Raw genomic sequence first — 25,688 nt, forward strand, 5'->3', positions numbered from 1 at the left:
TAAATGGTCCATAGGCTGCAAATATTAGTATTAGAATGTTAATGTCCCAACAGCAGAGTATAAAAGTATAAGGAAAATTAACAATGAAATGTTCTACAGTTATGAGATAGATAGATAATTAAAACGATACCAATATTCATAGGTAAAGTTGGAATTGTTTCACTGCTTTCACAGGAATTAAATCTATCTTCTTTTGGTCATTGTCAATATTTAAGAGGCAGTTGTGGTAAACAGGCTTCACTATAATTAGGGACTTTGTTACCTGAAGTCATTTTTCACTGGTAATCTTACCTCATCAAACAATATTTATTGAGTATCTTATTTTGAGACTTAAGGCTACTGTAATCAGAGATTGCTATAGGTCATATCTGATTTATGGCATGTTATAAGGCACTTTAACAGAGGAATATCCTTCTGATAATGAAGCTTTTTAAGCCCTTTAATGTTTGACCATTTTTGGTGACACATAAAGAAAATATATGCTTACTTGCAATCATTTTAGGAACATGACTATTTCATTAAAGGCAATGGCTAATTTTTGGATACCAATGAGAGAGATTGTATTTGCCTTCTATGAAAGAAACTTGACTGTTGTCATTCACTTTAAGACGGTTGGAAGCATTTACCAGTCTAGGTGGTGTGGAGAAGTTGTACCTATAAAAGCCATAGGAAGGATGGAAAGAGCAAGCAATTGCTTCCTGAGCAATGGGGTTTGGTGATAAAATATTTTCAAGTGCCTGTAATTCATACATTTGATTGGAAGAATTAGGTGCTTGTAGACACTGTCCATTTAAGTCTCCAGATGAACCATTTTTTGAATTGGTGACTCCCAAAGAAGATAACATGGGAACTTCCATCATGAGTGAGGCTGAAGACTGAGAACTGTTGTTGCTTGCTAGACTTTCAAGAGCAGACAAGACAAGAGGCTGCTGTTGCCAAAAATTATTTGGGCAAATCTTGTAGCAAAGGGGCAGGTTGATACTGTGTAGGTACACCTCTGGACGGAGCATTCCAAGGGAGCTTGTAGGTATGTGAAATGTAGGAGGTGAGCAAAGTGGAGAAAGCAAAGAGTTCAAAGGAGGAGCCCCTCCACTAGAGGTCACTGGGGATGAGCTGCTGCTTCCACCTGTGAATGACAAGTCAATCAATGAACAATGAACTATATGTTCCTACTGAATCAGTAATCATGTCCATAACTATCCCTGCTTCATTCTTAGATTAGCTTTCCTTGCAAGTTCAGAGTTATTTTGCTGTTGCTGTTTAGTCACTAAGTTATGTCCAAGTCCTTTGAGAACCCATGCACTGTAGCCCTCAAGGCTCTTCTGCCCATGAGATTTCCCAGCAAGAATACTGGCGTGGTTTTCCATTTCCCTCTCCAGGGTATCTTCCCAACCCAGGCAACGAACCCGTGTCTCCTGCTTGTCAGACAGATTCTTTACCACTGAGCCACCATGGAAGCCACAGTTATTTTGACTCCCTTGGAAAAGACCATTCCTCTGATCAAAGTTGAATATGGTATCTCTATTGCTGCCACTACTACTTGTAGCATTACTATTATGTATCATACATTGAGCATTCTTTATGCTCTAGACTATACCAGGTACTTGAGCAACATTCATTCAATGAATTAAAAAAGAAGCCTAATTAAATATGATCCAGAACCAATTATATCTTACAAATAAAAGTTTTTATCTTTAATTTTAAAAAAAATTACTAAAATAAGTTCTAGATTAAATTTAACAAGTTGGTTGAGATTCTATAGAAAGCTTTAGTTGATTAAAAAAAATCACTGAATATGAAAGTAATCTTATAAATTAAAAAAAAAGAACATTTAATATATTAGGTTTTCTCTTATGTGAAAATCACAGATGGGGAAAGGTCTATGGTGCACTATATCAAGAATTAAAGACAGTTTTACAGGTTAAAAATACCAAGATGAAAATGAAACTGTTCATACCAATGTTGTTAGGTGATCCTTTATGGTTGCCTAGCATCTACTAAAATCAGGGATAAATATAATGCCCAGGAAAATCTAGATTCTACACCTTATATTTGTAATTATTTAATTTAAAAAAAATTGGTTATTGACTGAACTTGATCAAGTTTTTGTGGAGTTTTTTAGGGGCTACTATTTTTCTTAGTGTTTCCCTGGTAGCTCAGCTGGTAAAGAATCTGCCTGCAATTTTTCTTAACTATTTTAAAATACTTTTTGTTGTTCAGTTGCTAAGTCATGTCCGACTCTTTTCAACCCAATGGACTGTAACCCACCAGTCCCCTCTGTCCATGAGATAGTTCAGGCAAGAATACTGGAATGGATTGCCATTTTCTTTTCTAGGGGATCTTCCCAACCCAGGGATTGAACCCATGTCTCCTGCATTGCAGGGGGACTCTTTATTGCTGAGCCACCACAGAAGCCCATTTTTATATGTAAACATAGCTTAATCCTATATTAACAGGGTGGAAAATATCTTTTATAATTAAACATCCAGATATTATTTAAACAAAAATGGTACCCCTTTTCTTTGTAATTTGAGAACATTCTGGACTTGATTTCTTTACTTGATGTAAAGAAAATTCAACCTTACGTAAAATTCAACCTAACTATAATGTAACTAACTTTCAATTAATGTTTAAAGACAAACAACTTTAATGAGTAAAGACAAAAAGGGTAAAATAATTCCATATTGCTCATGAATAAAGACTTTTCTATTTATAATTGAATATCATAGTAAATGAAGGTATGCATTCTTCTACCAGAAAGCCTGCGTTGTCAAATTATTATTTAGTCAGGTGATGTACTACCTGACAACAAATGCTCTGCAGCTATTTTAAGTGCTTATGACAATTAATCAAATTGGAATAGCTTAGTATTGTTTTTGACATTTATTTTTCCTACTAACAATAAAAGGAAAATTGAAGCCAAGTGATGATGAAATTTAATGGAAGTCATTTTTATCATGTGCTGAAAGTATCTCATAAAATATAAAATATTTATTTTAATATCTAACATATTTGAAAATAAGGCCACTAGTGCACGCCAGGGCTTTCCTAATAGTTCAGTTGGTAAAGAATCTGCCTGCAATGCAGGAGATCCAGGTTTGATTCCTGGGTCAGGAAGATCCACTGAGAAGGGATCGGCTACCCACTCCTATATATTTGGGCTGTGGTAAAGAACCTGCCTGCAATGACAGTATACTAACGCATATGTATGGAATTTAGAAAGATGGTAACGATAACCCTGTATGTGAGACAGCAAAAGAGACACAGATGTATAGAACAGTATTTTGGACTCTGTAGGAGAGGGAGAGGGTGGGATGATTTTGAGAGAATGGCATTGAAACATGTATAATATCACATATGAAACAAATCACCAGCCCAAATTCGATGCATGATACTGGTTGCTTGGGGCTGGTGAACTGGGACGACCCAGAGGGATGGAGGAAGGAGGAGGGAGTGGGGTTTGGGATGGGGAACACGTGTATACCTGTGGCGGATTCATGTTGGTGTATGGCAAAACCAATACAATATTGTAAAGTAATTAACTTCCTAAAATAAATAAATTTATATTAAAAAAAATCTGCCTGCAATGCGGGAGACTTGGGTTTTGTCCCTGGGTTGGGAAGATCCCCTGGAGAAGGGAAAGGATACCCACTCCAGTATTTTGGCCTGGAGAATTCCCTGGACTGTATAGTCCATGGGTTCGCAAAGAGTCAGACATGACTGAGAAACTTTCACTTCACTTCACTTCAATTCAGTGTATCACAGGCAGATTCTAAAGAATATGAGATAGTGAGCTGCTGAAAGACCCAGGTTATTTCTACAGCTCTCAGGATGAATGATAACTCAAGAAGATACAAGTCAGTAAATCCACCATTAATTATTATGTTTACGCTCTTTTCCATCTTGCCTGTTTCTCTCCCTTTTTGCTTCTTATCTCCTCATCAAGATAAATATACACTCACTTGATTGTAAGCACACATTTTCTAGCATGTACTTATATTCTTGTGTAGTATTTGTACAGAGCTTCTGACGGTCATTATTTCATTAACATTTAAAAATAAAAATTAATGAAACATCTTACTTTGTGTGTCTGCACTAAAAGTTTTAAAATCCAAAGTGAGAGAAGGCCTCCATGGATAGGTCTCTAAAAGTCCATCCAGTACACCCCTGAAAAAGATGTACAACCTTTAGCAAGTTGAGAATGAAATTCTTGAAAATAATAATTTATGTAAACTTTTGAGTTATTTTGTTATAGTTTTTAAGAGTGAATAAAATTCCCAGTGTTTATCCCTAAATAAAAGCCCAAGAATCTAGAATAAATAATATCTTAAAAGTGGGTTGGGGGGGTTGGGAGGAGGCAAGATTTTAGAGATAAAATATCTAGGTTTCTTTCTTACTACCTACTAGTTACAAAATGCAGGGACTCTGGGCTTTTGAGCCACAGTTTCTTTAGCTGTAGTACTTGTGAAAAGGGCTATATAAATATTAGATGTGACTGTTATATTGCTTACCTGTTTCTTCCAGGATCTCTAAATCCTTTAGCAAAAGGATTCCTGTCTATTTTCAGTTTGGTTATCTAAGGATTCAGAAGAAAAAGAAAGATAAAGTCAGTGACCTCAGTAGAAAACACAGTCGTTGTTGTTGTTGCTTTTAATGGTTACAACAACAGCAAAACCTTCCAAAGTGTAATATAACATGTTAAATAAACATTAAGCATATTGCTAAGTCAAATTTGGAATGTTTATCACCTTTCTCTACTGGCATTCTTTGTCCTGCTCTTTTTTAACACAAGATCCACAAAACTCATAATCAAACTTGCCTTGATTGCTAGCAATAAGACTATGGATTCTTTTTAATGGATTTTTTTTTAATTGTGGAAAATTGAATCCATAGAGTACAACTTCACTCTGTCCCTAAAGCTTCTCCAGAGCCATTCCTGCTTGCCTGGGACCTAGTTGGCTTTACCTGCTGGTTTTGGTAAGCTGTCACCGTGGTGAATTCAGTTTCTTTAAAGGAGAATGTTTTAACCCCTTCAGCAGGCAGAGACTGAATCCGGGACATGTCAACCCTGCTGTCTTGCTTCATCACGTGCACACGGGGCTTGTACTTGTGCATGGACTGCAGAATGATCTGGAGGAGAAATAATCAAATTCTGCCTAGTAATTGGCTTCCCCTCCCCTACACTGGTCCCCTCTCATCAGCACCCTGAACCTTCCCACACAAAAGTGAACTTAAACCAGAAAGCCTAGGCTAACCCCACTTTTCTGTGCCATTTGGCACTAGACAGAGGTCCTCAGGTATAAGGGGTTTCAGGAAATGGACACCACAGTGGCACCAGTAAGCAGTGGTTCCATTTCCAGTTGGGGTCTTTTCCTGCTTCCAAATGTGGGTGAGCATGTAATGTTCCCAAGTGTCATTGAGATCCAACTGCCTGCCATAAGTTCCCTGGGCTTATTTAACTGATGGGAAACTATTTGACCCTCCCCACCTCCTAAACCAAGAAGAATCCTTCTTCCTTTTGTGGCTAGCACAGTGTCAGGTCAGGCAGGCCAGAGGTGATGTGCACCTGGGAAGAAGGTTCAAGGTCTATGTGACCTGAAAGGCCTTCCATGCAGGTGGGTTGTGGAGAAGACTTCCACCATACCATGAAACACAGAAGGTGCACCTCAGGGGAAGGAAATCAGAGCCCACAGTGATTGCCAGAAAAGCTAAAGTGCCAGATTGCTCAGGTAAGAGTTCCCTTTCACTCTCCCAATCAGACATCCTGGTTTAAAGAAGTCACATTCAGTCCTCAAACTTCTCTTACTCACCATCTCCAACCCTCAGCATTCTCAGATGCCAAACAAAAGTCACAAGAGCTACTTTGGTCACTGGCCCAGAACTTGGACAGTTCCTGAAGACCACAACTAGCACATCTGGGGGACACCTTCTTGGCCTTTCCAAGGTGAACCTCCAGCTGACGCCTTGGCATCTTCCTCTTCTCCTTGGGACAAAGGATTGTGCACACTTACATGACCTTTGTCGTCCATCTCATTGTTGGTGAGTTTCACACGATCAAAGCTGATGATCTGGCGCATCCATGTCTCTCCCGAACAAGGTGAGTCTGGGTGAATATAGACCCTGGGAGTGATGCATGAGTGGTCTGTATTCCCAGCTATCATCCACTGGGAGCTGTGATAGATGTACCTGAAAATGAGTGGAGTGTGACTTTAGGCACCGGCCAAAGCCAGGGGTAGGGGCTGCTGTGAACTGGTTCTAAAGAACTTGGTCAAGTTTTGCCTGCTAATCTCAAAGTGAGTGGGAGTGTTCAGTAGCTCAGCTGTGTACCACTCTTTGTGACCCCATGGACTGTAGCCCACCAAATTTCTCTGTCTATGGAATTTTCCAGGCAAGAATATTGGAGTGGGTTGTTATTTCCTTCTTCAGGGTCTCTTCCCAACCCAGGGATGGAATCCACATCTCCGTGTCTCCTGAATTGCAGAGGGTTTCTTTACCACTGGGCTGCTGGATTTAACATGATTTCCAGAGAGCATCCAGGGATAGAAAACAAACTGTATATAAGCATATGTCATTGAAATGCTGCAAAGTTCCAGGGCAAGTATAATGTCATGGGATTTCATAGTCTTGTTTGTATCTCCTCACAGAAACTGCAACAAAAATTGATCTAACTTGTTTCACCATGCAGAGACACCCAAAAAATCCTCCTGTCCCACAAGTGTCAGGGAAGAAGCAGAGGAGTGAGGAAAGTATCGGTGTGGCCCACTGCCACTAGCAGTTGTGGAAACCCCTTTTGCCACAATGCTTTATATCAGAATACCCTCAAGGAACTCTGCTCACTGTGGTCTTGATTTTCCCATTGTCTCCAATCTTTTTTTTTTCCACTTAATGTTTTTAATTGAAGGATAATTGCTTTACAGAATTTTGTGGTTTTTCTGTCATACATCAATAAGAATCAGCCACAGGTACACCCATGTCCCCTCCCTCCCAAACCTCCCTCCCATCACCCTCCCTATCCCACCCTTCTAGATGTCACAGAGCCCCTGTTTGAGTTCCCTGAGTCATACAGCAAATTCCCATTGGCTATCTATTTTACATATGGTATTGTAAGTTTCCATGTTACTCTCTCCATACATCTCACCCTCTCCATCCTCCCCTCCCCCATGTCCATAGGTCTATTCTCTATGTCTGTTTGTCCATTGTCTCCAATCTTAATGGCATAGTTATGTGCCAAATTCCCAAACCAGCTCAAGCATGAAAAGCAGCTTGTTCTGCTATTTTGGGGTTACGGTCCTAACAGGTTCTCCAGCCCAGCCTAATTCTTGCCTCTTACACCCAGCACTGGGCGCTATGCAGGCTGTTTCCTAGAAAGGCTAGACATCCATTTCAGTCGAATGCTCATTTGTCTGAGTGAGGGCAGGGGCTGCCGCTCAACCCCCAAACCCTTGAGTTAAAGCATGCAAAGACCCCAGCTTCTGGGCTGCTAGCTAAGAAGAGCCTCTTAACTTTAGATCAGTGTGGCCACTTTTAGCCTGCTTTAAGTAGAGAGCTTACATTAAGAGAAATGTTACTTGTATTCTCTGGGACCTGGCCTCTGCTTCAGGGAAGAGGCTAAGGAAGGAAGAAAAAACATGGACCTAGGTAAGATAACTGCTTGACTAGCTTTGGGTGGCAAATTAGAATATTTTTCAAGGACCCAGCCCTAAAGTAGCACAGTCAAGAGCCTGGTAGAGCCCCAGAAGCCCCAGCATTTCTCCTCAAATTCCTTTAAACAGCTTCCCTCCTAGTTGTTGAGCCCATGCCCTCTGCAGTTTGTGGAGTCAAGGCTAGGATAGAGGGTTGGTGAGAGGTTTGGGGTACACTGAAGTCCCAGTTGAAATCTGTGTGCCAGGAATGAGAGAAAAGAAAAACAAGTCTTCTTTTCTCTCAGTCTCAACCCTGAACTCCAGTCTAAGGGAGAAAACTCAACTCTCAAAGCCCACAGAAGAATAAATTCCCTCTTCAATGGTAAAGTTTTCAAGACAGTGCTGTCAGGTTCCATAGATATGAATACCCATTCCAGGCCTGTAGTACCCTTCTTTGGTCCCAATTACCTATAGCGTTTGGAATCTACTGGCACCACATCAATGGCCACATAGTACTGTTTCCCTGGGTCCAGTCCTTTCACTTTGACCCGAACAGAGGGGAACATCCGCCTGTGGGAGAGAAAACAACGACTGACCTGGGCGCGATTAGAAATGTTTGGAGCAGGGGCGAGGTTGGGGACAAATGAAAATCAAAGGCATTCACAATACTCTTCTCATTCTAGACAGGTTCAGGAATGACATTTGGTTCATGAAGAAAGATTTCTGGTTATATATTTGATTGAACAAACTCAAGATTTCTGAGTGGAGCAGAATATTCTTACCACAAGGCTTTCGTCTGCCCCACTTCCCACCACCACCACCATGTAGAAGAAAAATAGGAGAGAAAAAGCTGTGCCCCTCCCATCAGTGGTGCTTTCTGTGAGGCAGATTTGGGGAAGACTGAAATTAAGAAGATTCACATACACAAAAATTACCCAGGTGATGTGAGGAAACTGTCCCACAGGAAGAGGGAAAGACCAACCTCAAAACTGACTTGGTCTCAGTTTAGTCGGCCTGCTTGATGGGATATTGTTCACTAATAACTGTGAGGCTTTAACAGAAGGGCCTGACTGTAGCTTAAGACGTGGGGGTGGCATCTGGCACCTGCCTTGGCAGGTTTAATTTTTATCATTTACTACACAGGCAGAAGCTGAGAGAATGAATTCTTAGAACAGGGTGTACAGAAAAGAAAGGATGAGCCACTAACAATGGCCAGGCAAGGCCTACTCTGGTCAATTGAGAGACAGTGGTTCCTAATACTTTTCTGGGGTGTGGATATGGGGAGAGGGGTACAAAAGCATAAAACTGGAGGAGCTCATTTTATGTGATAAGAACATTAAGTGCCTACTGTGTGAAGCCCTTGAACAACTTGTGCAAAGCCAAACCTGCCAGCCTTCGTAATGATCATCTCAGTCCCAATGTCATGGAATCTCTTCCACAGCTCAGATCCTTGAAGTTCCACTTGAATAATATCTTTCTCTTCCAGACTTCCAAAGCTGTTAAAGCCGAAAGTAGTTGCTAAAGGATCTGTTTTGGTTCGCTTTTCTGTGGGAAATAGAGACACCCAGAGTTTGAGAGAGCTTTGCAGCCGTGCACCCCCTTCTCACTGATGCCTGTCTCAGAACAGACCAGCCTTGTCTCTTTCCTGGGAACCTTGGCGACTAATTTCCAAGTTCTTCAAAATACCCACTGTGTCCCCCTTGATGGAGAAAAGGGGACCCAGGTCGTGCCCTGTGAAATGCATGACCCTTCTTCAAATTTTCCCACTCTCATCTCTTTTGGAAAATTTTGGTCCCTGATGCTGAATCACCTGGGGATCTGGGTCCTTGCCCTGCTTCTTACTCTGAGCAACAGCCACCCTCTGGCTCTCAGGGTTTCCAGGAGGTTGGAGAGACTCACTTCACAAACCTGTGGGGATTTCCCCTTCACCGCAAATGAACCACAATACTATAGGCTGAACTTGGAGGCTCTGAAACTTCCCCCTACAGCCAGATGGCTGAGATATCCCCCCAGCCCGGAACGCGGCCAACAGCTGGGCCAAGACATCCTTTGATAGGGCTAAGACATCCTTTGATTGGGCTAGCCGCCCTCAAGCAGCCTTGAGGGGCCAGCCTGAGACTTTCGGACCCAGCAAACAAGGGTAGCTGGCGCAGGGATTTGGGCTGCGGTAGGGGTACTTACCAGGAGGCTCACTCTTCGTCCCTGCAGCGGCGCTGCTCCTTCTCTCCTCCTCCTTTCCACCCTCTTTCTTAAGCAGCTCAGGTTGCGTCTCTTCTCTAGGGTCTAGTAGTTTTCTTTTGCTGGGTCTCCCCACCAAGGCTTCCACCGAGAAGGCATGTGCCCGAGAGCTAAGAGCCATCCCTGGAGAGGCTGAAGAAAACTGTACTCTGCGAAGATTGAACCTGAGCTGGGTTAGGGAGGGAGAGGGTGGGAGGGCGCCGAGGATAGGCAAAGGAGGGAAAGCGGGAAAATCAGAAAAACTGAGAACTCAGAAAAATTTTTCTAAATCTATATGCAGGAGGAAAAATGTATAATTTTTATATATACATATAAATGTTCTTTGAATAGACAGAATGCAAGAAGATTAAACTGGAGCTAGAGTCCTCTGGAGTCTAGTCCCCTTTGTGGTCTCCTCCCTCCCAGTGGACATGTGCGGACCATCAGTCCTCAGATCCCTGATTCCGTGACTTGTCAGAGCTCAGAGATTGGCAAGCACAGCCCTTTTAGGGAGCAGACCTGCCGCCAATGGCGTCTCAGGCCGCTCGGATTGGGAGATACTGTTGCATCAGACTCAGTGAATACCCAGCTGGTCGGCTGCTCCTAGCCTCCACTGTTTGTTTTGAAAACTGTTGGAAGCATAGAAAAAAAAAGAAAAAGAAAAAAAAAAGAAAAACACCGTGAGTGACACTTCAGAGTCTGACAGGGAAGGGGGAGGTGGGGGTGTAGGGATAAAAGTGGGTGGAGGTTGATTGGAAAGGAATTCGGGATAGTCTGATGAGGAGGAGGGGTATAAAAACTTACTGTTTTACATTAAATTGTGAAACTTGAAGATACGCAAAGTAATTGCCCACGGGAGACCACTTTTCCAACAAAAGTGAAACTGATTTAACCAGACCCAGAGTAGTATATAGGGGTCTTTTGTTCTTAAGTGAGTACACTAGGGAAACAAAGAGCAGCACAAGCTTTCTGGGCCTGTTTTTTCTACAGTCTGGATCTCAAACTAGGTGGGCCCTGTGCTGGTCTGACCTCCTTATCTAGGTGGGGAGATAAGAGAGTGCAGGCAGGAAGCTCCCAGATGACCACGGTCAATGATGAAGAACAAACCTGGGTCTTCAATCCCTGCTTCTACTGTGCCCAATATTCCCACATACAGCCTGTTACAGGGTTTAATTAACAAACACAGCCTAAGAATTCCAGGGCCACAAGTAGAGCACCAATCAGAATTGTGCTTCCAATGATGTGGCACCTCAAAATGTTGTGCTTAGTAACTGATTCCATTGTCTCCTGAAATATCCTCCTGGGCTAAGTTTTCTTTTCCTGAAAATGGATAAAGTCACCTTTTTTGTGTCAGGAAGCAACTTGCCTACCACTTCCAAGGAATGTGTTTATGCATGCAGACCTGAGAGGCCCGCCTGTGTGCTTGGGATTTAATCATATACTTTTTATCAGGCATTCCTGGGCTCTCTTGCAAACTGCATCCTAACTCCTGACATTTTCAGCTTTTCAGAGAGCTGAACTCTCCCATGTGTACTGAACTAAGTTGTAGTTAAGTCATGTTAACTTTTTTCCTGAGAGTAAAGTTTTTGCAAGTCTCAGAACCAGCTCTCTGATTTGTTCAGCTGCCAAAGCACTAGGCTGTCAAGCTACCTGAGGCATGAGGGACATGCATTTATGATAGAAGTTCTTTTTTCCACTGCTGAAAGTCTCCTTTGAATATTCTCTTTATTTCAACCAGAAACACTCATAAACCTTTATAAGAGATTCTTCAGCCCACATGGAACATGCAGAGACAGAGAGAGAGAGAGGGGCTCTGGAACCCATAGATGTCCACATTAGAAAGAAAGTTTTTTGGTTGACAATTGGACAATCTTTATAGTAAAATGTTGATTTTGAATTGCCAAAAAAATGTTATAACTAGGAACACATACAGAATTTATCTCTTGAAGGAAAACTAAATTTGTATTTAATACAAATAAAATAGTCTCAAAGTCTAAGGAGATACAGAGGATATAGATGTGCCTTAAGGTATATACGGTTTTAAAAGCTCTTATTGAACATGAAATCTGAACTTGCTTTAAGGAGAGATAAAGCAGTTTTTAACTCTCTAATAAAAATCTAATATTTTATTAATCACTATAAATAGGTATTATGGGGTCACAAAAGAGTCAAATACAACTGAGCAACTAAACAACAACAACAAATAAATATGTTATTTAACACATGCACAAAACAAGGTCAACCCTGAAAATATTGCTTCTGATGAACTGTATGTGTGTTAAAATAAATGTTCAGATGTAAGTTTGTTTTTGAAAATGTTATGTTTCTCGGATATTTATGAAATGAAAAGGGCAAAGACTCATGGCCTTTCTAGTTTTCTATATAGGCAATATGGGTTATTTGGGGGAAAAAAAAGTATGCATAAAAAAACTAAATCTCACTGAAGGAAAAAAAATCTCATGTTCTGCAGTATTTACTAACCAAACAGATTATGTCAAACTCATGTGAAAGGATTACAACTGCCACTTTTAATTTATAAAAGAAGGAATGAAGCATACTTAATGAAATAAATTTTTCAAATATATACCTATATTGTTCATGCATGTGTGCTAAGTCCTCAGTTGTGTCCGACTCTTTGTGACCCTTTGGACTGTATAGCCTGCCAGTCTCTGCGTCCATGGGATTCCCCAGGCTAGAATACTGGAGCAGGTTGCCATGGCCTCCTCCAGGAAATCTTCTCAAACCAGGGATTAAACCCATGTCTCTTTATGTCTACTTTTATGTCTACCTGCATTGGTAGGTGGGTTCTTTACCTCTAGTGCTGCCTGGGAAGCCCTTCAGTTCAGTTCAGTCATTCAGTCGTGTCTGACTCTTTGCGACCCCATGAATCGCAGCACACCAGGCCTCCCTGTCCATCACCAACTCCCAGAGTTCACTCAAACTCACGTTCATCGAGTCAGTGATGCCATCCAGCCATCTCATCCTCTGTTGTCCCCTTCTCCTCCTGCCCCCAATCCCTCCCAGCATCAGAGTCTTTTCCAATGAGTCAGCTCTTCGCATGAGGTGGCCAAAGTACTGGAGTTTCAGCTTCAGCATCATTCCTTCCCAAGAAATCTCAGGGCTGATCTCCTTCAGAATGGACTGGTTGGATCTCCTTGCAGTCCAAGGGACTCTCAAGAGTCTTCTCCAACACCACAGTTCAAAAGCATCAATTCTTCAGCGCTCATCCTTCTTCACAGTCCAACTCTCACATCCATACATGACCACAGGAAAAACCATAGCCTTGACTAGATGGACCTTTGTTGGCAAAGTAATGTCTCTGCTTTTGAATATGCTATCTAGGTTGGTCATAACTTTCCTTCCAGGAGTAAGCCTCTTTTAATTTCATGGCTGCAGTCACCATCTGCAAGTATAAATAAAATAAAATACTTTGAGACTGGCCATACCTAGTGCTACACTGGTAAAACTACAAGCGACTTCATGATAGAGATTGTTTCCTCCAAGAGTTATTCTTCCTTCTCTCCCTTGATCCTCATTCCTCATGGTTAAGATATTTTGGCACATTACCAAGCTTGTAGAATGTGAGTCTGAAATAATTTGCTTATGGTCATTGTTGCCATTTCTTGGGAAAAGCCTGCCTACAAAAGTCAAGAAGTGCAGAGAATCAGTTTCCTCACAACATCATTTGAGTACCTGAATTCCACTTTGTCTGAACTAGCTAAGTTGCTTACACAAATAAATCATCTTTGCCCAAGTGAGTTTCAGCTGGCTTTCTATCATTTGCAAGGAAAAGAATCCTGATAAATACATTCATCTTGATAAAAATTTGGAAAAATCAACATTTTCCCCCTGATTCTTCTTCCTTTCCTCTTCCTCCTTGTTCAATACCACTGGTTCTGTGAACTAGGAAATTACATGCTACACACTATCCTAGAATGTAAAAACCTGGAAGAAAATTTGACTTTCTACATAAATTACTAGGACTATGGTAATTAACAAAAAGGAATAAAGCTCAAGCAATAGAATACATAGGAAGACAGACTTTGGATTAATACAGAACTGATTCAAATTCTGACTTTGCTACTTTCTATCTGAGAGGCCTTACAAAAGTCTTTTTTAACATTTATTCTCTTTCTTCTAATATTTCAGTTTTTACTTTTAATACCTTCATAGAGTATGTTTCTGTAAGAGTATGTATCTGAGGGTTAGTAAAATGATATACACAAACCACTTAGCATAATGCCTGGAACACAGTAAGTACTCACAGCTGTTTTCAACATTAAAGAAATGATAGAGGTTAATTTCAAGAATGTATTCATATTTACATTAACTATATAGTTATAAATCCTTTGTACCCAGCCATTAGAAACTGAAGAACTTTACACTAATATTGGCACCTTCAACTTTTGTTTAAATCATAAAGCAGATTCAAAAGTTCAGAAGTCTTTATAAAGTAATAAAGTTTCTTAATTTGAGAATCATTTTAATAAATTCAGCCAGTGAATTAAGCAAAAATATTGCATTTAAGTTTCTAAATCCATGGGAAATACTTCTGTTATAGTACATATTCTATTCTGATTCCATTATCTTGAACTTGAAAATATATTTTTGATATTTTACTAATTCAGTGTGAGTGTATGTTCTTCTTCTTATGGTAAGTAGATAAAATTTATTAATTATAGGCCTCAAATATATAACTGTGTTCTCACTACAGAAAATTAAGGAAGCTGGTCCAATTAATATTAAAAATAATTCTCACACTGAATCCTTGAACATTCAGTTCAGTTCAGTCACTCAGTCATATCCAACTCTTTGAGACCCCATGAATTACAGCACGCCAGGCCTCCCTGTCCATCACTGACTCCCGGAGTTCAACCAAACTCATGTCCATCAAGTCGGTGATGCCATCCAACCATCTCATCCTCTGTCGTCGACTTCTCCTCCTGCCCCCAATGCCTCCCAGCATCAGGGTCTTTTCGAATGAGTCAACTGTTCATATGAGGTGGCCAAAGTATTGGAGTTTCAGCTTCATTATCAGTCCTTCCAAAGAACAACCAGGACTGATCTCCTTCAGAATGGACTGGTTGGATCTCCTTGCAGTCCAAGGGACTCTCAAGAGTCTTCTCCAACACCACAGTTCAAAAGCATCAGTTCTTCAGCACTCAAATTTCTTCACAGTCCAACTCTCACATCCATACATGACCACTGGAAAAACCATAGCCTTGACTAGACAGACCTTTGTTGGCAAAGTAATGTTTCTGCTGTTGAATATGCTGTCTAGGTTGGTCATAACTTTCCTTCCAAGGAGTAAGCGTCTTTGAATTTCATGGCTGCAGTCACCATCTGCAGTGATTTTGGAGCCCCCCAAAATAAAGTCTGACACTGTCTCCACTGTTTCCCCATCTATTTCCCATGAAGTGGTGGGACCAGATGCCATGATGTTCGTTTTCTGAATATTGAGCTTTAAGCCAACTTTTTCACTCTCCACTTTCACTTTCATCAAGAGGCTTTTGAGTTCCTCTTCACTTTCTGCCATAAGGGTGGTGTCATCTGCATATCTGAGGTTATTGATATTTCTCCCAGCAATCTTGATTCCAGTTTGTGTTTCTTCCAGTCCAGCGTTTCTCATGATGTACTCTGCATATAACTTAAATAAACAGGGTGGCAATATACAGCCTTGACGTTCTCCTTTTCCTATTTGGAACCAGTCTTTTGTTCCATGCCCAGTTCTAAGTGTTGCTTCCTGACCGGCATATAGGTTTCTCAAGAGGCAGGTCAGGTGGTCTGGTATTCCCATGTCTTTCAGAATTTTCCACAGTTTATTGTGATCCACACAGTCAAAGGCTTTGGCATAGTCAATAAAGTAGAAATAGATGTTTTTCTGGAGCTCTCTTGCTTTTTCCATGATCCAGCGGATGTTGGCAATTTGATCTCTGGTTCCTCTGCCTTTTCTAAAGCCAGCTTGAACATCAGGAAGTTCACAGTTCACATATTGCTGAAGCCTGGCTTGGAGAATTTTGAGCATTACTTTACTAGTGTGTGAGATGAGTGCAATTGTGCGGTAGTTTGAGCATTCTTTGGCATTGCCTTTCTTTGGGATTGGAATGAAAACTGAGGTTTTCCAGTCCTGTGGCCACTGCTGAGTTTTCCAAATTTGCTGGCATATTGAGTGCAGCACTTTCACAGCATCATCTTTCAGGATTTGGAATAGCTCAACTGGTATGTGTACATGTATGTATGTGTGTGTGTGTGTGTATATATATATATATATATATATATACACACACACATACCATGAACATACAATGGATTATATATAATCCATTGTATGTTCATAGCTAAAAGACAGCTTAGAAACAGAAAAATTAAGAGTTCTTTTCTTAAATTTGAGTGTTAATCACAATGTATCACTTGTAGCAGTGTCTCCTAATATGAGCATTTTCTTGTTTTTGAACCCTGGCTCAGTTTATTGTTAAAAAGCAGGAAATTAATTGCCTTGTGTATCAGGGAACTTTGCCTGGTAGTTTTTGTTTTTTAAGTACTAGATTTCTGTAAAAATAAGGCAAACATTTTTGTTGCAATGTCTGTTCTAGTATTTTAGACTATCTACTATATGACAATTTTAAAAATTAGTATCTAGGAGGAGGAGCCAAGATGGTGGAGGAGTAGGATGAGGAGAACACTTTCTCCCCCACAAATTCATCAAAAGAGCATTTAAACGTCGAGTAAATTCCACAAAACAACTTCTGAATGGTGGCAGAGGACATCAGGCACCCAGAAAAGCAACCCAACTCTTCAAAAGGAGGTAGGAAAAAATATAAAAGACAAAAAAAGAGACCAAAGAGGGAGGGACGGAGTTCCCTCCCGGGAAGGGAGTCTTAAAAAGAGAGAAGTTTCCAAACACCAGGAAACCTTCTCACTGCCGAATCTGTGCTGAGCTTTGGAAGCACAGAGGGCAACATAAAAGGGAGAAAAAAATAAATAAACAATTAAAAATCGCAGATTGTGAGCCCTACTGTAACTCCCCCAGCGGAGAAGCAGCGCAGACGCCTGCACACGGCATTAGCAAGCGGGGAATGGGCAGGGAAGCACGGCACGGGCTGTGTCCCTTAGAGTAAGAATCGGCCCTAATGTCCTGAGCGCTATCTGAGCGAAATAATTTGGGCTAGCAAACCAGACTGTGGGATATCTACCACGCAAAAAGCCAGCCCTAACCTAAGACACCGCCAGGCCCGCGCATGGAACAAAGGACTGAACAGAGATAGCCGGCTGCAGAACTTCCCCCTCCGGTGACAGGCAGCCAGAGCCGTAAGAGGGCAAACACAGCCCAAGAGAGACACTATCTATAAAACTGTAAGCAGGCTTCTTTGCTAACTAAAACTTCTTGGGGGTCTGGACGGTCAACATTTGCCTGAGAAGGTGCGCCAGTTTTACACCCAGATAACCGAGTGGCGGGGAGGCGATAAGTCGCAGCATTGGCGCCCGCTAAACACATCACCTGAGCTGCTCGGATCTGGGAAGAGCACAAAACGCAGGCCCAACCGAGTCTGTGCCTCTGAGGACTACCCAAGTGCCTGAACCTGAGCGGCTTGGACCTGGGAGGTCAGCCCAGGGCCGGCCTCTGATTGTTCCCGGCGGAACAACCTAGAGCCTGAGCAGTGTGGGCAGGGAGGCTACACGCGCCGTGAGCGGGGACAGACCCAGTGTGGCTGAGGCACTGCGAGCGCACGCCAGTGTTATCTGTTTGCAGCATCCCTCCCTCCCTCCCCACAGCGCGGCTGAACAAGTGAGCCTAAATAAAATAAAAAAAAATAGTGTCCTCCACCGTCCCCTTTGTGTCAGGGCGGGAACCAGACACTGAAGAGACCAGCAAACAGAAGAAGCTATAACAGAGGGAAATGCCTTGGAAGCTACAGGCCATAGATTAAAACCCTGTGGTTACTACGGACTACATAGGATCTTGAGAAATATAAGTCAGACCAAGGAACTAGCCAAAAATGAACTGAACTCACAATACTCACAAAAAAAAAAAAAAACAAAGAAAGACCTAGATATAGTTTTACTATTTTTACCATCAATCTTTCTTTCTTTTTTTTTAATTAAAAAAAAATTAAGTCCTCTATTGTCCTTTAATTTTCACTTTTATAACTATTACTTTGCAAAAAAAAAAAAAAGACCCTATTTTTTTTTCTTCTTCAGCAAACTTCATATATATATTTTATAATTTTTGACCGTGTTTTGTTTTGTTTTGTTTTTCTTTTACTTCTTTTCTTTAAAATTGTATTTTTGAAATTCCAAACTCTACTCTAGATTTTTAATTTTAACCTTTTGGTATATGTTATCAATTTTGTACCTATAGTTTTTTTTCATAATTTCTGTGACTTTTTTTTTCCTCTGTTTCTTTCTGTTCTTTTGTATAACATCGTATATCTGCAATTCCAAACTCTACTCAAGATTTTTAATTTATGCTTTTTGGTATTTGAAATCAATTTTGTACCTGTATTTTCTTTATAATTTTTGTGACATTGTTTTTGTTGGTTTGTTTGTTTTCTCTCTTTATTTTTCTTCTTCCTTTTTTTAACATTGTATTTTTGAAATTCCAAACTCTACTCTAGATTTTTAACTTTTGCTTTTTGGTATTAGTTATCAATTTTGTACCTGTAGTTTCTTTATAATTTTCACGAACTTGTTTGTTTTTCTTTCTTCGTTTTTTCTCTCTTTCTTTTCCTTCTTCTTTTCTTTAACATCACATTTTTGAAATTCCAAACTCTACTCTAGATTTTTAATTTTAGCCTTTTGGTATATGTTATCAATTTTGTACATATAGTTTTTTTTTTTATACTTTCTGTGACTTTTTTTTTTCTTTCTTTTTTTTCCCCTCTGTTTCTTTCTCTTCTTCTTTTATATAACATCATACATCTGCAATTCCAAACTCTACTCAAGATTTTTAATTTATGCTTTTTGGTATTTGATATCAATTTTGTACCTGTATTTTCTTTATAATTTTTGCGACATTGTTTTTGTTGGTTTGTTTGTTTTCTCTCTTTATTTTTCTTCTTCCTTTTTTTTAACATTGTATTTTTGAAATTCCAAACTCTACTCTAGATTTTTAATTTTTGCTTTTTGGTATTAGTTATCAATTTTGTACCTGTAGTTTCTTTATAATTTTCGCAACCTTGTTTGTTTTTCTTTGTTCGTTTTTTCTCTCTTTCTTTTCCTTCTTCTTTTCATTAACATCACATTTTTGAAATTCCAAACTCTACTCTAGATTTTTAATTTTTGCTTTTTGGTATTAGTTATCAATTTTGTACCTGTAGTTTCTTTATAATTTTCGCAACCTTGTTTGTTTTTCTTTGTTCGTTTTTTCTCTCTTTTTTTTCCTTCTTCTTTTCATTAACATCGCATTTTTGAAATTCCAAACTCTACTCTAGATTTTTAATTTTTGCTTTTATGTATTTGTTACCAATTTTGTACCTTTAAGAACCCAATCTTCAGGACCCATTTTTCACTAGGGAACGAGATTACTGGCTTGACTGCTCTCTCTCCCTTTGGACTCTCCGTTTTCTCCACCAGATCGCCTGTATCTCCTCCCTAACCCCTCTCTACTCTACCCAACTCTGTGAATTTCTGTGTGTTCCAGACGGTGGAGAACACTTAGGGAACTGATTACTGGCTGGATCTGTCTCCCTCCTTTTCATTTCCCCCTTTTATCCTTCTGGCCACCTCTGTCTCCTGCCTCCTTCTTCTCTTCTCTGTATAACTCCGTGAACATCTCTGAGCGGTCCAGTTGTGGAGTGCACATAAGGAAGTGACTACTGGCTAGCCCACTCTCTCCACTATTGATTCCACCTCATCTCATTTGGGTCACCTCTAACTCCCTCCTCCCACTTCTCTTCTCCATGTAACGCTGTGAACCTTTCTGAGTGACCCTCACAGTAGAGAAACTTTTCATTTTTAACGTAGATGTTTTATCAATGGTGCTGTATAGAAGGAGAAGTTTTGAAACTACTGTAAAAATATGACCGATAGCTGTAAGTAGGAGGCTTAAGTCCAAACCCTGACTCCAGGGAACTCCTGACTCCAAGGAACATTAATTGACAGGAGCTCATCAAACGCCTCCATACCGACACTGAAACCAAGCACCACACAAGGGCCAACAAGTTCCAGGGCAAGACATACCAAGCAAATTCTCCAGCAACAAAGGAACACAGCCCTGAGCTTCCAGATACAGGCTGCCCAAAGTCACCCCAAAACCATAGACATCTCATAACTCAGTACTGGACATTTCATTACACTCCAGAGAGAAGAAATACAGCTCCATCCACCAGAACATCGACACAAGCTTCCCGAATCAGGAAACCTTGACAAGCCACCTTTACAAACCCACACACAGAGAGGAAACGCCACAAAAAAGAGAACTCCACAAACTGCCAGAATACAGAAAGGACACCCCAAACTCAGCAATTTAAACAAGATGAAGAGACAGAGGAATAGCCAGCAGATAAAGGAACAGGATAAATGCCCACCAAACCAAACAAAAGAGGAAGAGATAGGGAATCTACCTGATAAAGAATTCCGAATAATGATAGTGAAATTGATCCCAAATCTTGAAATTAAAATGGAATCACAGATAAATAGCCTGGAGGCAAGGATTGAGAAGATGCAAGAAAGGTTTAACAAGGACTTAGAAGAAATAAAAAAGAGTCAATATATAATGAATAATGCAATAAGTGAAATTAAAAACACTCTGGAGGCAACAAATAGTAGAGTAACAGAGGCAGAAGATAGGATTAGTGAATTAGAAGATAGAATGGTAGAAATAAATGAATCAGAGAGGATAAAAGAAAAACGAATTAAAAGAAATGAGGACAATCTCAGAGACCTCCAGGACAATATTAAACGCTACAACATTCGAATCATAGGGGTCCCAGAAGAAGAAGACAAAAAGAAAGACCATGAGAAAATACTTGAGGAGATAATAGTTGAAAACTTCCCTAAAATGGGGAAGGAAATAATCACCCAAGTCCAAGAAACCCAGAGAGTCCCAAACAGGATAAACCCAAGGGGAAACACCCCAAGACACATATTAATCAAATTAACAAAGATCAAACACAAAGAACAAATATTAAAAGCAGCAAGGGAAAAACAACAAATAACACAGAAGGGAATACCCATAAGGATAACAGCTGATCTTTCAATAGAAACTCTTCAAGCCAGGAGGGAATGGCAAGACATACTTAAAATGATGAAAGAAAATAACCTACAGCCCAGATTATTGTACCCAGCAAGGATCTCATTCAAGTATGAAGGAGAAATCAAAAGCTTTTCAGACAAGCAAAAGCTGAGAGAATTCTGCACCACCAAACCAGCTCTCCAACAAATACTAAAGGATATTCTCTAGATAGGACACACTAAAACGGTGTATAAATTCGAACCCAAAACAATAAAGTAAATGGCAACGGGAACATACTTATCAGTAATTACCTTAAACGTAAATGGGTTGAATGCCCCAACCAAAAGACAAAGACTGGCTGAATGGATACAAAAGCAAGACCCCTACATATGTTGTCTACAAGAGACCCACCTCAAAACAGGGGACACATACAGACTGAAAGTGAAGGGCTGGAAAAAGATTTTCCATGCAAATAGGGACCAAAAGAAAGCAGGAGTAGCAATACTCATATCAGATAAAATAGACTTTAAAACAAAGACTGTGAAAAGAGACAAAGATGGTCACTACATAATGATCAAAGGATCAATCCAAGAAGAAGATATAACGATTATAAATATATATGCACCCAACACGGGAGCACCGCAGTATGTAAGACAAATGCTAACAAGTATGAAAGGAGAAATTAACAATAACACAATAATAGTGGGAGACTTTAATACCCCACTCACACCTATGGATAGATCAACAAAACAGAAAATTAACAAGGAAACACAAACTTTAAATGATACAATAGACCAGTTAGACCTAATTGATATCTATAGGACATTTCATCCCAAAACAATGAATTTCAACTTTTTCTCAAGCGCACATGGAACCTTCTCCAGGATAGATCACATCCTGGGCCATAAAGCTAGCCTTGGTAAATACAAAAAAATAGAAATCATTCCAAGCATCTTTTCTGAGCACAATGCAGTAAGATTAGATCTCAATTACAAGACAAAAAGTATTAAAAATTCCACCAATCAGAATCCAACAAAACATTAAAAAGATCATACACCATGACCAAGTGGGCTTTATCCCAGGGACGCAAGGATTCTTCAATATCCGCAAATCGATCAATGTAATACACCACATTAACAAATTGAAAAATAAAAAACATATGATTATCTCAATAGATGCAGAGAAAGCCTTTGACAAAATTCAACATCCATTTAGGATAAAAACTCTCCAGAAAGCAGGAATAGAAGGAACATACCTCAACATAATAAAAGCTATATATGACAAACCCACAGCAAACATTATCCTCAATGGTGAAAAATTGAAAGCATTTCCTCTAAAGTCAGGAACAAGACAATGGTGCCCACTTTCACCATTACTATTCAACATAGTTTTGGAAGTTTTGGCCACAGCAATCAGAGCAGGAAAAGAAATAAAAGGAATCCAAATTGGAAAAGAAGAAGTAAAGCTCTCACTGTTTGCAGATGACATGATCCTGTACATAGAAAACCCTAAAGACTCCACCAGAAAATTACTAGAACTAATCAATGACTATAGTACAGTTGCAGGATATAAAATCAACACACAGTAATCCCTTGCATTCCTATACACTAATAATGAGAAAGCAGAAAGAGAAATTAAGGAAACAATTCCATTCACCATTGCAACGGAAAGAATAAAATACTTAGGAATATATCTACCTAAAGAAACTAAAGACCTATATATAGAAAACTATAAAACACTGGTGAAAGAAATCAAAGAGGACACTAACAGATGGAGAAATATACCATGTTCATGGATTGGAAGAATCAATATAGTGAAAATGAGCATACTACCCAAAGCTATCTATAGATTCAATGCAATCCCTATCAAGCTACCAACAGCATTCTTCACAGAGCTAGAACAAATAATTTCACAATTTGTATGGAAATACAAAAAACCTCGAATAGCCAAAGCTATCTTGAGAAAGAAGAATGGAACTGGAGGAATCAACCTACCTGACTTCAGGCTCTACTACAAAGCCACAGTCATCAAGACAGTATGGTACTTGGAAAAAGACAGAAATATAGATCAATGGAACAAATAGAAAGCCCAGAGATAAGTCCACGCACATATGGACACCTTATCTTTGACAAAGGAGGCAGGAATATACAATGGATTAAAGACAATCTCTTTAACAAGTGGTGCTTGGAAAACTGTTCAACCACTTGTAAAAGAATGAAACTAGAACACTTTCTAACACCATACACAAAAATAAACTCAAAATGGATTAAAGATCTAAACATAAGACCAGAAACTATAAAACTCCTAGAGGAGAACATAGGCAAAACACTCTCTGACATACATCACAGCAGGATCCTCTATGACCCACCTCCCAGAATATTGGAAATAAAAGCAAAAATAAATAAATGGGACCTAATTAACCTTAAAAGCTTCTGCACATCAAAGGAAACTATTAGCAAGGTGAAAAGACAGCCTTCAGAATGGGAGAAGATAATAGCAAATGAAGCAACTGACAAACAGCTAATCTCGAGAATATACAAGCAACTCCTACAGCTCAACTCCAGAAAAATAAATGACACAATCAAAAAATGGGCCAAAGAACTAAATAGACATTTCTCCAAAGAAGACATACAGATGGCTCACAAACACATGAAAAGATGCTCAACATCACTCATTATCAGAGAAATTCAAATCAAATCCACTATGAGGTACCATTTCACACCAGTCAGAATGGCTGCAATCCAAAAGTTTGCAAGTAATAAATGCTGGAGAGGGTGTGGAGAAAAGGGAACCCTCTTACACTGTTGGTGGGAATGCAAACTAGTACAGCCACTATGGAGAACAGTGTGGAGATTCCTTAAAAAACTGGAAATAGAACTGCCTTATGATCCAGCAATCCCACTGCTGGGCATACACACTGAGGAAACCAGAAGGGAAAGAGACACGTGTACCCCAATGTTCATCGCAGCACTGTTTATAATAGCCAGGACATGGAATCAACCTAGATGTCCATCAGCAGACGAATGGATAAGAAAGCTATGGTACATATACACAATGGAGTATTACTCAGCCATTAAAAAGAATACATTTGAATCAGTTCTAATGAGGTGGATGAAACTGGAGCCTATTATACAGAGTGAAGTAAGCCAGAAAGAAAAACACCAATACAGTATACTAATGCATATATATGGAATTTAGAAAGATGGTAATAACCCTGTGTATGAGACAGCAAAAGAGACACTTATGTATAGAACAGTCTTATGGACTCTGAGAGAGAGGGAGAGGGTGGGAAGATTTGGGAGAATGGCATTGAAACATGTAAAATATCATGTATGAAACGAGTTGCCAGTCCAGGTTCGATGCACGATACTGGATGCTTGGGGCTGGTGCACGGAGACGACCCAGAGGGATGGAATGGGGAGGGAGGAGGGACGAGGGTTCAGGATGGGGAACACATGTATACCTGTGGTGGATTCATTTTGATATTTGGCAAAACTAATACAATTACGTAAAGGGCAAATCTAATACAGTTATGTAAAGTTTAAAAATAAAATAAAATTAAAAAAAAAAAAAAAAGAAGTTACAGCCACAAAAAAAAAAAAAAAAAAAAAAGATAGGCAGTATTATTTGCAAAAAAAAAAAAAAAATAAAATAAAAAAATAAAATTAAATAAAAAAATAAATAAATAAAAATTAGTATCTAACATTTACAGAAGTACTAATGGGAAATATTTGGTAGTGGGCTGAGGGATTGTCCCTAAGTCCATCAGCATGAAAAGTAGGCAAACACCTACTTTGTCTATGCTTAAAGCCAAACTATGTTACTTTCACCAATTATCTGCCTTCCCAGGGTTCCTATGTTAATATTACTAGACAAAAAACTGCTTCTGCATGAAATAAATGTTTCTAGAGTTAGGACACCCTGATCAATACTTCCAAAGGGCAAAAGTGCTGGCCTTAATACCTAAGGACATATACAAAAGAGGCAGTACTGAAAACAACAAGGATCTAACTACCTAAATCCATCATGTTTTAATTACTGGGGAAGAAAGAGCATGAAGGAAAGGCAAAGTCAATGGGTTTGTCTATTATCAAATGAATGCCAGCCTTTAATAAACTGGGTACACAGAACCATGATGTGCACCCTGGCTAAAACTCACTCTGGTCACTGCTCAGTTAGGGGACTGACTAAATCATCTCAGTGAGTGGTTTAGTCACTAAGTCGTGTCCGACTCTTAGCGACCCCATGGACTGTAGCCCTCCAGGCTCCTCTGTCCATAGGATTTTCCAGGCAAGAATACAGGAGTGGATTGCCATTTCCTTCTCCATGGGATCTTCCCAACCCAGGAATCGAACCAGGTCTCCTGCATTGCAGGCAGATTTTTACTGACTGAGCTATGAAAGAAGACACTCAGTGAAGCCAGTTAAATAACTGCCACTTCTTAAGCCTTGGAATTTGTACCTCCAGATTAAAACTTGACTCACCTGACAGCACTAAAAAAAAAAAAAAAAAAAAAAAGTAGATAGAAAGTTGTAAAACACATTTATTTTTGTGTTTTGTGATAGTGAATCCAGAGTCGTTTAAATCGTGTTTGTGCAGGTTTCTCATAGAAAGTGATTGTTGAACTTTTTGAAGGCAATGGCCAGTAACTCTTTGGAAAACAATTGGATTAGGAG

At 39.7% G+C, this 25,688-nt stretch overlaps 1 protein-coding gene across 1 annotated transcript; it reads right to left on the bottom strand.

Annotated features, from left to right (window-relative positions):
- Positions 1–360: 360 nt before the first annotated feature.
- TBX22 (T-box transcription factor 22) lies at positions 361–10,314 on the bottom strand. Its single transcript, XM_055564334.1, has 8 exons — positions 9,804–10,314; positions 9,008–9,167; positions 8,091–8,192; positions 6,012–6,186; positions 4,966–5,130; positions 4,512–4,576; positions 4,082–4,167; positions 361–1,126 (listed from the first exon to the last, which is right to left on the bottom strand). Exons 1-8 carry the CDS (start codon positions 9,979–9,981, stop codon positions 519–521), a joined length of 1,539 nt encoding a protein of 512 aa, XP_055420309.1. The 5' UTR covers positions 9,982–10,314; the 3' UTR covers positions 361–518.
- Positions 10,315–25,688: the final 15,374 nt, after the last annotated feature.

This window comes from Bubalus kerabau, chromosome X (genome assembly GCF_029407905.1).
Source record: "Bubalus kerabau isolate K-KA32 ecotype Philippines breed swamp buffalo chromosome X, PCC_UOA_SB_1v2, whole genome shotgun sequence".
Classification (NCBI taxonomy): Eukaryota; Metazoa; Chordata; class Mammalia; order Artiodactyla; family Bovidae; genus Bubalus; species Bubalus kerabau.

Coding starts and splice junctions, on each gene's coding strand:
- TBX22 (XM_055564334.1), bottom strand. CDS start 9,981: ATGGCTCTTAGCTCTCGGGCACATGCCTTCTCGGTGGAAGCCTTGGTG. Junction 8,193..9,007: donor ATCATTACGAAGGCTGGCAG/GTTTGGCTTTGC, acceptor TCTCTCCCACAG/GCGGATGTTCCCCTCTGTTC. Junction 1,127..4,081: donor TTTTAGTGCAGACACACAAA/GTAAGATGTTTC, acceptor TGTCATTCACAG/GTGGAAGCAGCAGCTCATCC.